We start from the raw sequence: 14762 nt of genomic DNA, 5'->3' as shown, positions 1-14762 counted from the left end.
ATTTAATTTTTATTTTAATTTTTTTTTTTTTTATATAATATGTTTTACAATTGTCGGCCTTCTCTCATTACTTATTTTAATTGATTTTTACACTATTTTCTTTACTGTAGTTTATAGGCGACAGCCCAGCTAATGCTAACTGTTGTATGGTGGTGGATGCTTCCTTCTGCAGTTAACTTTATTTTTTTTGCATTGTGTTTTATTTATTGTTTTGCACATTTGAGTGTTTTTTTTCAGTATGGCACAATATAGCGGACATTCCTGGAATATGGTTTTTGTTTAATAAATATTAATTTGCCTATCATGTTTGAATTCAATTATTAGTTTTTGATATACAAATTTGATTTAAGATGGGAAAAAGTTGAAAAAAATTAATTTGTTATTTTTTTTATAATTTAAAGGAGTATAAGTTCTGTAAAAATAAAATATTTATTTTTGACTGTAATTTTTTAGTGATTTTCCAATATGATTAATTTGATCAATCGATATTTTGATTTAAAAATAATTAAAATTAGAAACAATTTTTAATTACAAAGTAGGATATTGGAATCAAAGAAAACTAATTAATACATCTAGTTAATTAAAAATTTGTAAAAAGTTAATTAAAATTTTACAGCAAAAAAATTTATATTAATTTTGAATCTTTTTTAAGTAAAATTATTTTAAAAATTCAAAACAGTATGAATCCTGTTTTAATTAAATTTAAATAATCAATATTTATTGGATTTTTGACTGTGATTTCATAACTTGTGAGTGTTCAAATATTAAATAAAAAAATAAAACAAAATAATATTATTAAAAAAAAACATTACAGAACATTATTTTATTAGAAAATGTGTATTTTTATTTAAAACTTTAAAAATAATTAGAAATCTGCTATTTTTGAAATAATTTTTAATTAAAACATAGAATATTGAAATAAACTCAAATAAAAAATTTAATTAATTAACTGTTGATAGAGAGTTAATTAAAAAAATATATTTTAATGTAAAAAATTAAGGCTAATGATAATTAATGTCATGTCAAATATTAAATCAAATTAATTTAATCAAAAATTATGATATTTCAAAACAGTTGGCAATTAATTCACTTGAATTTATTATTAATTTAATATTTTAATTTTTAAAGTATTTTGATAAGTTTAAGATTGAAAAAAAAAAAAAAAATTGAAAATTTAATTAAAAAATATTTTTTTTTAAATTTAAGAAAAACCATGAATAAAATTTATTTAAAAAAAATCCTTAAAATTCTCAGTTGCATTAAAAAATTAAAATTAAAATTTAATTAAATAATTCATAATTAAAATTTAATTAAACTTTTTGGATTTTCAAATAAATAACAATACATTTAATAATTTTTTTGTTAATTAAAAATAATGAGCGAGTAGTACTTTTGAAATAAAGTTAATTAAGTTGAAAAAAATAATTTAAATTTTCATTAATTAGGGTTTTAAATTAAAAAAAAAATCATTTCAAAATTTTGAGCATTTGTTTATTTAATTAAAAATTTGAAAATAATTAGAAATCATTCAGTTTTAGTATCATACTGTTAAAACAAATTTTAATTACTACATAGAAAATTTAAACAAAATAAACTCTAATTAATTAAAAAATTTAATTAATTAGAAAATTTTACTGTAAAAAAATTAACATTAATTATGAATATTTAGTTTTTTTTTGTTAATTAAAAATTAATATGATATTTTAATTATCCTACTAGTAATTAATTAATTCGGTTCAATTTTTAACTAATTTAATACTTTAATTAATTAATTTATTTAATGATTTTTAGATTAAAAAAAAAATTCGGCAGATACATTTGAATTAGGAGAGTAAAAAAATTAACTGGAAAATTTATAATTTTTCTTTAATTAAATTAAAAACTTCGAACAAAATTTAATTTAAAAAAAATTTTAATTACTTAAAATTAATTAAGTTAAAAAAAAATATTTGAGTTTGTAAAGAAATGTGTGAATGAAAGAAATTTAAATGAAAAAAATACATGTCAAAATTTGTTTATTTAATTAAAAATTTGAAAATAATTAGAAATCATTCAGTTTTAGATGATTAGAAACAATTTTTAATTACAACATAGAAAACTGAAATAAAAAAAAACCAATTTAAAAAAAAATAGTTAATTAAAACTTAATGAAAAGTTAAAATTTTACTGTAGGAAAAAATTCATTTTATCTTGATTTATTTTTAATTAATAATTTTTATAATTTTTTTTCTGATTTTGATGATCTTAGATAAAAATTGCCAGATTTGGCCTAAAAAACAAGGGAAGTGTTAAAAAAATATAAAGTATAAATAAATTAAATTGTTTTAATTTTTTTATAAATTAATTAACTTTTTCATTTAACATAGAATATTAAAATAAAATAAACCCAATTAAGAAACTTAATTAATTAACTGTTGACTTAGAGTTAATTCAAAAAAATATATTTTACTGTGAAAAAATTAAGGCTAATCATAAATAATTATTTTTTTTATTAGTCAAATATTAATATGAACTTTCAAAACGATATGTAATTACATAATTCAATTAAATTTTGAATTAATTTAATATTTTAATTTTTAAAGTATTTTGATGATTTTTAGATTGAAAAAAGAAAAAAATGGAAAATTTGTTATTTTTTCCAATTTAAGAAAAACTTTAAATTTTTAATAACATTAAAAATATATTCTAATTAAAATTTAATTAATCGTGACTTAATTAAATTTTAATTATCAATAATTAAATTTTTATTAATCAGGTTGTTAAATAAATAAAAATCCATTTAACATTTTTTTTTTGTTAAAAATTTAATAATAATGAGTGAGTATATGAAATAAAGTTAATTAAGTTGAAAAAAATAATTAAAATTTGTTAAAAAAGTGTGAATCTTAGAGGTTAATTAAGTATTGTTAATCAATATTTAAATTTTCGTTAATCAGCGTTTTAATTTAAAAAACAATTTTTTTTTTGAATTTCGAAATTTCGAAAATTTGTTTATTTAATTAAAAATTTGTATTTTTTTTTTAATTTAAAGAAAACTTCGATTTAATTTAAAAAAATTTTTAATTACTTAAAAAAATTAATTGAGTTAAAAAAAAATTATTTGAAAATATAAGGAAATGTGTGAGTCCTAGTTTAATTAAATTTTAATTCAAAAATTAAAAATAAAAACATGTCGAAATTTGTTTATTTAATTAAAAATTTAAAATGTAATTAAAATTTAAAATGTATTCAAAAACATTTTTTTTTTACAACATAGAAAATTATAACAAAATAAGCCCAATTTAAAAGTTTAATTAATTAGAAAATAATATATTTTACCATAAAAAAATTAATAATAATTATCCTTTTATTTCATTTTTTTTTTGGTAATTAAATATTAATATGAAATTACAATTATATTAATAATTAATAATTTTGGTTCAATTTTTAACTAATTTGATACGTTAATTATTAAATTTATTTAATGATTTTTAAATAAAAAAAACATTTGAGAGAGTAAAAAAAATTAACTTGAAAATTTGTAATTTTTTTTTTAATTTAAAGAAAACTTCGATTAAAATTTAAATAAAAAAAAATTAATTACTTAAAATTAATTGAGTGAAAAAAAATTATTTGAAAATGTAAGGAAATGTATGATTCCTAGTTTAATTAAATTTTAATTAATAAATTTAAATAAAAAAATACATGTCAAAATTTGTTTATTTAATTAAAAATTTGAAAATAATTAGAAATGATTCAATTTTAGATGATTAGAAACAATTTTTAATTACAACATAGAAAATTATAACAAAATAAGCCGAATTTAAAAGTTTAATTAATTAGAAAATGATATATTTTACTGTAAAAAAAAATATTAATTATGCTTTTATTTAATTTTTTTTTGTTAATTATATATTAATGTGAAATTTCAATTATACTAATAATTAATTAATTTGGTTCAATTTTTAATTAATTTGATACGTTAATTATTAAATTTATTTGATGATTTTTATATTAAAAAAAACATTCGACAGATACATTTGAATTAGGAGAGTAAAAAAAATTAATTGGAAAATTTGTAATTTTTTTTTTAATTTAAGGATAACTTCGATTAAAATTTACTTAAAAAAAAATTTTTAAAAACCTAATAAAATTAATTGAGTTAAAAAAAATTATAAGTAAATGTGTGAATCCTAGTTTAATTAAATTATCATTCAAAAAATTAAATTTTACATAAAAAAAATACATTTCAAAATTTGTTTATTTATTAAAAAATTAAAAATTTTTAATTATAACACACAAAATTAAAATAAAAGAAAACCAATTAAAAAAAAATAATTAATTAAAACTCTATAAAAATTTAAAATTAAATATTGTCAGTTTTACAGTAAGAAAAAATTTATTTTATTTTGATTAATTTTTAATTGATCATTTTTTTTCTGATTTTGATTAAAAACATTTGAGAGAGTAAAAAAAAATAAAAATTTAAAATAATAATTAAAAATTTGAAAATAATTAAAAATTATATAGTTTTAAATGATTAGAAACAATTTTTAATTACAACATAGAAAACTAAAACAAAATAAGCCCAATTTAAAAGTTTAATTAATTAGAAAATAATATATTTTACTGTAAAAAAATTAATAATAATTATCCCTTTATTTAATTTTTTTTTGTTAATTAAATATTAATATGAAATTTTAATTAATTATATACTAATAATTAATTAATTCAGTTCAATTTCGAACTAATTTAATACGTTAGTTATTAAATTTACTTGATGATTTTTAGAATAAAAAAACATTTGAGAGAGTAAAACAAATTAACTAGAAAATTTGTATTTTTTTTTATTTAAGGAAAACTTCGAATAAAATTTAATTTAAAAAAAATGTAATTACCTAAAATTAATTGAGTTAAAAAAAATATTTGAAAATGTAAGGAAATGTGTGTGTTCTAGTTTAATTAAATTTTAATTTAAAAATTAAAAATAAAAACATGTCAAAATTTGTTTATTTAATTAAAAATTTAAAATGTAATTAAAAACATTTTTTAATTACAACATAGAAAATTATAACAAAATAAGCCCAATTTAAAAGTTTAATTAATTAGAAAATAATAAATTTTACTGTAAAAAAATTAATATTAATTATCTCTTTATTTAATTTTTTTTTTATTAATTAAATATTTATACGAAATTTCAAATATATTAATAATTAATTAATAACTGACTTAATACATTAACTATTAAATTTATTTAATGATTTTTAAATAAAAAAAAACATTTGGGAGAGTAAAAAAAATAACTAGAAAATTTGTATTTTTTTTTTTAATTTAAGGAAAACTTCGATTAAAATTTAATTAAAAAAAAAAATTATTTATTTAAAATTGAGTTAAAAAATTATTTGAAAATGTAAGGAAATGTATGATTCCTAGTTTAATTAAATTTTAATTAAAAAATTTAAATGAAAAAATACATGTCAACATTTTTTTATTTTAAAATTTTTAATTATAACACACAAAATTGAAATAAAAGAAAAGCAATTAAAAAAAATTAACTAATTAAAACTTTATAAAAAGTTAAAATTAAAAATTGTCAATTTTACTGTAAGAAAAAAATCATTTTATTTTGATTAACTTTTAAATGATAATTTTTTTCTAATATAAGATCATCAACTTTGAAAAAAATAAGAAGAGTTTTAAAAATTAAATAAATACCCAGAAAATAATAGAAAAAATTAACGCAAAATATAATTTAAATTTTTTATAAATTAATTGAATTTGCCATTAAAAAATTAATAAAATAAAAGAACTAAAATTGATATTTATATGTTTTTTAACTTATAATTGTCTAGCGTTTCATATTTTAAAAAAAAAACTAAAATTTAAATAAATATAAATATTATTTAAAATTTAAAATATTCTTGCCCAAATTAATTTTCCAATTATAACAAATATTTTCTATACTATACAAGGTGTCCCAAATTCAATTATTAGATAAACAATGTCATTTAAATTGAACGCAATTTTTTTTCGTCCCGTATGATGGCCATTCAAAAATCAATAACACGACGTTTCGTCGTTAAGCGACCATCATCAACATTTAAAAAAAAAATCCTTTTAATTACAATAATTATTAATCAAATAAATTTTCCATAGGACCTCTACGAGAAAAAGAGAGATAGGGGAGGATAACAGTTAAATTATATAAAATTATTATTTTTTTCTTAAAGAGCTATTTAAATCTAATATAATACATTATAGTGTCTTTTAACAAAAAGAATTAAACGTTGTGTTACCTGTAAATTAGACTAAAAAAAATCGTTTTTTTCCGCAATAAATCGGCTGTTTCTAAATGTTCAAATGACATCAAACTAAGCATCTTTGTATCTCTTTAAGGATTCATAAGATCCTGCAATTTGGGACACCCTGTACGTTCCGGAGATGTTCTAAACATAATAAGTGCATATTCCAGAAATGTTTTCTTCAGTTAGTAAAGATAATGTGCCCCTAAAACTCAGAGTGATTTTTAAATTGTCAAAATGAGCATTAAAAAACATATTTTTAAGCCAACGTTTGTATATAGGACCAAACTATTAATCGAGGTATAATAATAACTCACAAGTCTTTAATTCTGGATTTAATGCGGAGAAAAACTCCAGTTAGGTCCTAAGAGTTAACTAAAATTTATCAAAATAAAGGGATAAATTTGTGAAGAAATCCTTAGGGGGATATCTGGGAATGGTCTTAGATTGGTGCGAAACTAACTTTGGTCGGTACGAAAGCCTTTAAGAAAAAAATCCACTTTTAATCGCGCATTTTTGCACTAATTAAGCTTAAAAATGCTTAAATGGCATAATAACAATAAAATATCTTCTGTTTAGAGAGGATATAGTGACGAGCCGAGCTCCGCTTTTACCAAAAGCCATCGCCAAGGCACCTGAAGGTGAAGGATGTCCGAAATGTGGCGGTTACGTGTACGCTGCTGAACAAATGCTTGCTAGGGGACGTGTAAGTATCAATTTTCCACAAATAAACATCATATTAAAACGCTTTGATGTCCGTTTACAACGTATAAATATATACATTTAACCTTGTAGATCGCTAATTTTAAAAAAGTTTTCCTCGATTTCGGATTTTACGTAAATTACGAGGTTAAATTAATTCGTTTATTTTAATATGGCGCTTTTGTAAACAAGTTTTACAGTTTTAAACAAACTAAGTTTAGCTAACCATAAGCGGATCCATTGAATTAATTTGGTAAAACGAGAGTCATATTCAATTAAGTTATGCGCATCTTATAAAATTAATAATGCATTTACATGATTAGGGCTGGCATAAAATCTGTTTCCGTTGCGGAAATTGCGACCGTTGGTTGGATTCGACTACACACTGTGACGGTCCAGATGGATCGGTTTATTGTAACGGTACGCCACGTTCTTTTGTTAATTTGTCCTGTCACGTGGCATGCATTTTTTTGCATTTATTTAAGTGTTTTTTGTATCCAGATAAATCCATATACATACATGTATGTCAATATTTTCACATACAACGTATTTAAAACGCGCTTATAAAATTGACGATCATTGGGAAATTTTCATTTTTGAACTGCATGCAGTAGGTCCTATAATATGATCGGAAAAGCAGGTTAGTTTCAATCCAATTGGGTACTGTTTTGATGTGTCTTAGTTCATGCAATAAATAAACTCAATTAATAATTATTTGCTATTTTTAACATTCATTTTTGTGTACAAAATGTGTACACTTTAGTGAGCTTGGGGTACGAATAATGAGTGAACAAAATGAGTGTTGGTCTTTCAAAAATTGTAAATCTACTTCGACAGTGCTTTTTATCTTATAGAAATTTAATAAATGCGTGTATAATTTAAGGGTTAATTTAAGAGTCTCGTCTAAATAGAATTCATCCCTTGAGATTAATTCATGTAATATTCTTAATATAGACATTATGTATTTATACATAATAATAATATTCAAAAATCAAATGGTGTGAATTAAGGTCAGTAAAGTTGTCTAAAAGATACTTCGATTCAAGGTTATTTTATGATCTGAACTTCTTTATACAGCCCTCAGTTTTCTGGACGACTTCCAAGGGTATAAATCCCCAATATATATATTTAGACGTTCGTGTAATACCTGGAACATTTTCTTATTTAAGAGGCATTGTAACGTGGAATTCACATGAAAAAGTAATAGATTTTCTCACCATCAAGTAAAGAAAAATACGAAAAAGTGTATAAAGTTATATAGAGTTATAAGTGTAGAGGGTTATAGAGTGCCTTCCACACTCTATAACCTCATTTTATTATTTAAAATCCTCAACCTAAATAACAAATAAGCTAAGGACGTCAAGATTTATCTGGATTCGTTTGTTTTTTTCTTTGTTTTGTGATTGTATATGTTTTCCTTTAAGGCGTTCCACAAATCTTGCTTCAAATGCGGAGATTGCAATAAAGGATTAGATTCTGTCAATGTCACCGAGGGACCCGACAAGGACATCTACTGTAAAGGTACGTACAATCCCCTTTTCTACATTAAATGGCCATGACACCGATATTGTTCATTAATTAAATGCGTTTGTATAGAGAAGCTTGAGAACGTCAGACGTATCGTAGAGAGGCTCAGAACAAGTATAGTATATACGTTTGGGTGCCTGTGAGAGACAATATTTGTTTCTGTTTTCTTCTTCTCTCTCTATCGATTTCTGCATAACTAAGTGAGACACAAGACGAAAAATGTTTCTTTTTTTAAAAAGATCCTTAAATGTAACTGGGATTTTCTTATTCAGGACATTATTGACCACAGTTTTTTAACAGCTGATGATATCTTGATCGATTTGGGAGAACTCCCCTAGAGTGTGCTGTAATTTTTTTATATAAAAATATTTTTGCATGTATTTGTTATTTTTGCAACAATTTTTGTTATTTTTTATTATTTTCAAAAAATTACCGTAAAATTACTGAAACCTAATCTAGTTATAAGCAGTTTTACGTCAGTTATCGAAAACCAGTACTATTTTAAAGGCATTTTTTGATCCTAATCGTAAAATTAGTATTTTGGTTTTAATTAGGTATAAAACTTACATCCTTTGATTGTTTAAAAATCCTAAAATTCATCCTGTAACAAAAATTCACCCCATGGTCAAAAATTGTTTAATAAAAATTAAAACCAGTTAAAAACAGTTTTTAATGAATAAAGTAAAACCAGTCCAGTTATGGAATAGTTTCGACTAGTTATAAACACAGAATCAAAACTGCAAATATAAACAATAAAATCAGATCAGTTATGAACAGACTTAGACTAGTTATAAGCATTTTTAGGTCAGTTATGAGCAACCAGAAGAGTCTAAATTAAGAAGAGTATAAATTCAAATAAAATTTTAATTTATACTCTTTTACTAACTAAGTTAATATAAAAATTACTAAAATTGACCTTATAACAAGAAATTTTTATATAAAACTTACGAATAAAAGTGGACTAGTTATGAGCATTTTTAGGCCAGTTATATGCAGTTAGAACATTTTTTTTTAAATAATTTTTTTTAGTTCTATTTCACTCTATTAAGTTATTATAAAAAATACTGAAATTGACCTTATAGCAAGAAATTTTTATATAAAAGTTACGAATAAAAGTGGGCCAGTTAAATTTTTTTTTAGTTCTCTTTCACTCTATTAAGTTATTATAAAAAATAGTGAAATTGACCTTATAGCAAGAAATTTTTATATAAAAGTTACGAATAAAAGTGGGCCAGTTATGAGCATTTTTAGGCAAGTTATAAGTAGTTAGAACAATATTTTTTTTAAATAATTTTTTTTTGTTTTTTTTTTCACTCTATTAAGTTATTATAAAAAATAGTGAAATTGACCTTATAACAAGAAATTTTTATATAAAAATTACAAATAAAAGTGGGCCAGTTATAAGCCGATTTAGACTAGTTATGAGCATTTTAAGGCTAGTTATAAGCAGTTAGAACATTTTTTTTTAAATAAATTTTTTTTTAGTTCTCTTTCACTCCATTAAGTTATTATAAAAAATAGTGAAATTGACCTTATAACAAAAAATTTCGTATGAAAATTACAAACAAAAACAGGCCAGTTATAGGCAAATTTCGATTAGTTATGGACATTTTTATACTAGTTTTGACCAATTTTAGACCAGTTATAGGCCGTAAATTAAAACAAACTTTCTATAAATACTATAATTAAGGCCAGGCCAGTAATATGTGGGTCAGTTTAGACTAGTTTGAAGAGTTTTAGGCCAGTGATAAGCAACCAACACAGATTTAAAAAAAGGCCAGTTATGAACATTTTTAGGTTAGTTATAAGCAGTTAAAATAATTTTTTTTTAAGTAAATTTTTTTAGTTCTCTTTCACTCTATTAAGTTATTATAAAAAATACTGCAATTGACCTTATGACAAGAAATTTTTATATAAAAGTTACGAATAAAAGTAGGCCAGTTATAGGCCGATTTAGACTAGTTATGAGCATTTTAAGGCCAGTATAAGCAGTTAGAACAATTTTTTTTAAATAAATTTTTTAAGTTCTCTTTCACTCTATTAAGTTATTATAAAAAATACTGCAATTGACCTTATAACAAGAAATTTTTATATAAAAGTTACGAATTAAAGTGAGCCAGTTATGGGCCTATTTAGACTAGTTATGAGCATTTTTAGGCCAGTTATAAGCAGTTAGAACAATTTTTTTTTAAATAAGTTTTTTTTGTTCTCTTTCAATCCATTAAGTTATTATAAAAAATACTGAAATTGACCTTATAACAAGAACTTTTTATATAAAAATTACAAATAAAAGTGGGCCAGTTATGGACCGATTTAGACTAGTTATGAGCATTTTTAGGCCAGTTATATGCAGTTAGAACAATTTTTTTTTTAATAAATTTTTTTTAGTTCTCTTTCACTCCATTAAGTTATTATAAAAAATACTGAAATTGATCTTATATTAAGAAATTTTTATATAAAAGTTACGAATAAAAGTGGGCCAGTTATGGGCCGATTTAGACTAGTTATGAGCATTTTTAGGCCAGTTATAAGCAGTTAGACCATTTTTTTTAAATAAATTTTTTTTTAGTTCTCTTTCACTCTATTAATTTATTATAAAAAATAGTGAAATTGACCTTATAACAAAAAATTTCGTATGAAAATTACAAACAAAAACAGGCCAGTTATAGGCAAATTTCGATTAGTTATGGACATTTTTATACTAGTTTTGACCAATTTTAGCCCAGTTATAGGCCGTAAATTAAAACAAACTTTCTATATTACAGCTATAATTATGGCCAGGCCAGTTATATATGGGTGAGTTTAGACTAGTTTGAGGAGTTTTAGGCCAGTGATTGGCAATCAAAACAGATCGAAAAAAAGGCCAGTTAAGGACACATTTAGACTAGTTATGAACATTTTTAGGCCAGTTATAAGCAATTAAACAATTTTTTTTAGTTCTATTTCACTCTATTAAGTTATAATTAAAAAAACTGAAATTGACATTATAACAAGAACATTTTATGTGAAAATTACAAACAAAAGTAGGCCAGTTATGGTCAGATTTAGACTAGTTATGGACATTTTTAAACTAGTTATGAGCAATTTTAGACCAGTTATAAGCCGTAAATTAGAACAAACTTTCTATAAAAACTATAATTAAAGCCAGTGCCAGTTATATATGGGTCAGTTTAGACTAGTTTGAGAAGTCTTAGGCCAGTAATAAGCAATCAAGATGGATTAAAAAAAGGCCAGTTATGAGCAATTTTATACCAGTTATAGGCCATAAATTAAAAAACTTTCTATAAAAGCTATAATTAAGGCCAGGTCAGTTATATAAAGGTCAGTTTAGACTAGTTTGAAGAGTTTTAGGCCAGTGATTGACAACCAAGATTGATAAAAAAAAAAGGCTAGTTATGGTCAGATTTAGACTAGTTATGAACATTTTTAGGCCAGTTATAAGCAGTTAGAATAATTTAATTTTTTTTAAATAATTTTTTTTTGTGCTTTTTCACTCCATTAAGTTATAATAAAAAATACTGAAATTGACCTTATAACAAGAAAATTTCATATGAAAATTACAAACAAAAGCAGGTCAGTTATAGTCAGATTTAGACTAGTTATGAACATTTTTAAACTAGCTATGAGCAATTTTAGACCAATTATATAGGCCATAAATTAACAAACTTTCTATAAAAGCGATAATTAAGGCCAGGCCAGTTATATATGGGTGAGTTTAGATTAGTTTGAGGAGTCTTAGGCCAGTGATAAGCAACCAAGGTGCTTTAAAAAAAAGGCTAGTTATGGGCAGATTAAGACTAGTTATGAGCATTTTTAGGCCAGTTATGAGCAATTAGAACAATTTTTTTTAAATAATTTTTTTAGTGCTCTTTCACCCCATTAAGTTATTATAAAAAATACCGAAATTGACCTTAGAACTAGAAAATTTTATATCGAAATTACAAACAAAAGCAGGCCAGTTATGGGCAGATTTCGATTAGTTATGGACATTTTTATACCAGTTATAGGTCGTAAATTAAAACAGTTATATATGGGTCAGTTTAGACTTTAGTTTGAGGAGTCTTAGGTAGTGATGGGCAACCAAAACAGCTCTAAAAAAAGGCCAGTTATGGGTTACTTTAGACTAGTTATTAGGCTAGTTACAGGAGCCAATAAAAATATAAAATTTACTCATTATATTGCTTAGAAAACATATTTAAAAATCTTCTACAAAAATTATAACCAGGCTAGTTAGTGGCAAGCTTAGATTAGTTATGAAAACTTAAAAATCGTGTTAATGAATATTCTTTAGAAATTTTGCTTCAGTAAAAACCATTTCAAACAAAAGTTTTGGAAACATCGATCAATATTAAAAATACCGACAATCTTAGAGGTAACCACTCAGTTTAAAGTCCAATATCTAAGAAACTATTGGGAGTATTCCAATGGAACAGAAAGAATAATATTTAGCGGAATATTCTTAAAAATATTTCTTAAAGTATAAATCGTTTCAGATAAAAGTTTTGGAAACGTTGATTATTTTTAGTAATGGAGTCCAAGAATAAATTCTAAGGCTTTAAGGTGTTGGCTGACTTCAAGGTCCAATATATTAAAAACTAGTGAGAATATTATCATCGGACAAAAAGCACGTTATTCAATGGAATATTCTTTAGAATCATTGCTTAAGGCAATAACCTATAGGCAATAATAATAATTTTGAAATAATCGATTACTTTTAGTAGTGAAGTCTAATGATAAAGTATGGACCTCAAGGTATTGACTCACTTCAAAGTCCAATATCTAAAAAACAGTTGGGACTATTCTCATAAAGTAAAAAGCATATTATTTATTGGAGTATTCTTTAGAATTACTGCTTGAAGTATAAATTGTTTGAGATAAAAGTTTAGGAAATATCGGTCATTTTTAGTAGTGGAGCCGAAGGATAAAGTATCGGCTTCAAGGTGTTGACTCATTTCAAATTCCAATATCTAAGAAACTATTGGGAATCTTCTCATGCAATAAAAAGCAGTAGAATCAGTAGAATATTCTTAGGAATTATTATTAAACGCATAAACCATTTCATACTAAAGTTTTGGAAATATCGTTTATTTTTAGTAGTGTAGTCCGAGGACAAATTGTGGAATTCAAGGTGTTGACTCACTTTAAAGTCCAATATCTTAACAACTAGTGGGGATATTCTCATGAAACTAAAAGCATTATATTCAGTGGAATTTTTTTGTAAAAGTGCTTTAAGTATAGACCATTCTAAGTAAAAGTTTTGAAAATATCGACTATTTTATGTAGAGGAGTCCCAGTAAGATCTTTATGATGATCACTTAGTTTAAAATGAAATATCTAAAAAACTATTGGGAATATTCTGATGAAACAAAAAGCATAGTATTCAGTGGAATATTTTTTATAAATAAAAACAATTTCAAATATTTTCTTGGAAATATTCATTTTTTTTAGTAATGGAGTCCGAGAATTAATTATAAACTTCAAGTTGTCTTACATTACATTAAAGTCTAAGAAACTATTGTAAATATTCTCCTGAAACAAAAAGCATAATATTAAGTGGAATATTTATTAAAATTATTGCTTGAGGTATAAGTCGTACCTGATAAAATTTTAGGAAATATCAGTCATTTTTATTAGTTGAATGTGAGGATAAAGTATGAATTTCAAGGTGGTGACTTACTTCGAATATCTTAAAAGCTAGCAGGAATATTTTCATGGTACTAAAGGCCTAGTAATACGTAGAATATTTGTTGAAATTATACACTAAAAACACTAAAATCCATGATCAGAAAATCGTGTGCGAACATTAAAATTAAATTCTGTCTAGTTGTCGGCAAGTTAAGACTACAATTTCAGTTCAGTTATGGGCACTCAAAAAAATCTTTCTTTTTTGCATCATGACATAATTTATGAGCATTATAACAAATATGAATAACTTGAAAAAATGACCAGTTAATGACTTCAAGAACACTAAATTAAATAGTAAAATATAATAAATCATTGTTATATGTGTGTTTGTCCAACAGTTTGTTACGGAAAGAAGTTCGGCCCCAAAGGGTACGGCTACGGTCAGGGCGGCGGCACCCTCCAAAGCGACACCTTCTCTGTCAGGTAAATAAATTCCCAAAAAGAAAAATGGCTGCCCAGTACGTTTGGTGTGTTCGCCTTAAAAAGCACAATTTTTAGTTCGTTTTGGAATTTTTTTGAAAAACCACGTTCCACCTTCAAATTTCTATCTACTGGTTTTTCAAAAAT

The 14762-nt window shown here is 23.0% G+C and overlaps 1 protein-coding gene across 7 annotated transcripts in view; it reads left to right on the top strand.

The window, feature by feature from the left end:
• Positions 1 to 14762, top strand: part of LOC126740900 (muscle LIM protein 1-like) — a 58841-nt gene that overhangs the window by 19357 nt on the left and 24722 nt on the right. For 3 of the 7 annotated variants that reach the window (XM_050447082.1, XM_050447084.1, XM_050447085.1), the window contains exons 4-5: positions 6861 to 6987; positions 7307 to 7403. In XM_050447082.1, the coding sequence (XP_050303039.1) occupies positions 6861 to 6987; positions 7307 to 7403 (224 nt within the window). Of the gene's footprint in view, positions 1 to 6860; positions 6988 to 7306; positions 7404 to 8407; positions 8505 to 8579; positions 8625 to 14533; positions 14619 to 14762 lie in introns of all 7 variants that reach the window. The other 4 variants (XM_050447081.1, XM_050447086.1, XM_050447083.1 and 1 more) reach the window with 2 other exon arrangements.

The sequence above is a fragment of the Anthonomus grandis genome, chromosome 10, assembly GCF_022605725.1.
Source record: "Anthonomus grandis grandis chromosome 10, icAntGran1.3, whole genome shotgun sequence".
Taxonomy (NCBI): domain Eukaryota; kingdom Metazoa; phylum Arthropoda; class Insecta; order Coleoptera; family Curculionidae; genus Anthonomus; species Anthonomus grandis.
Note: the sequence above shows the minus strand (reverse complement) of the source record. Positions and strands in the feature narration are given on the sequence as shown.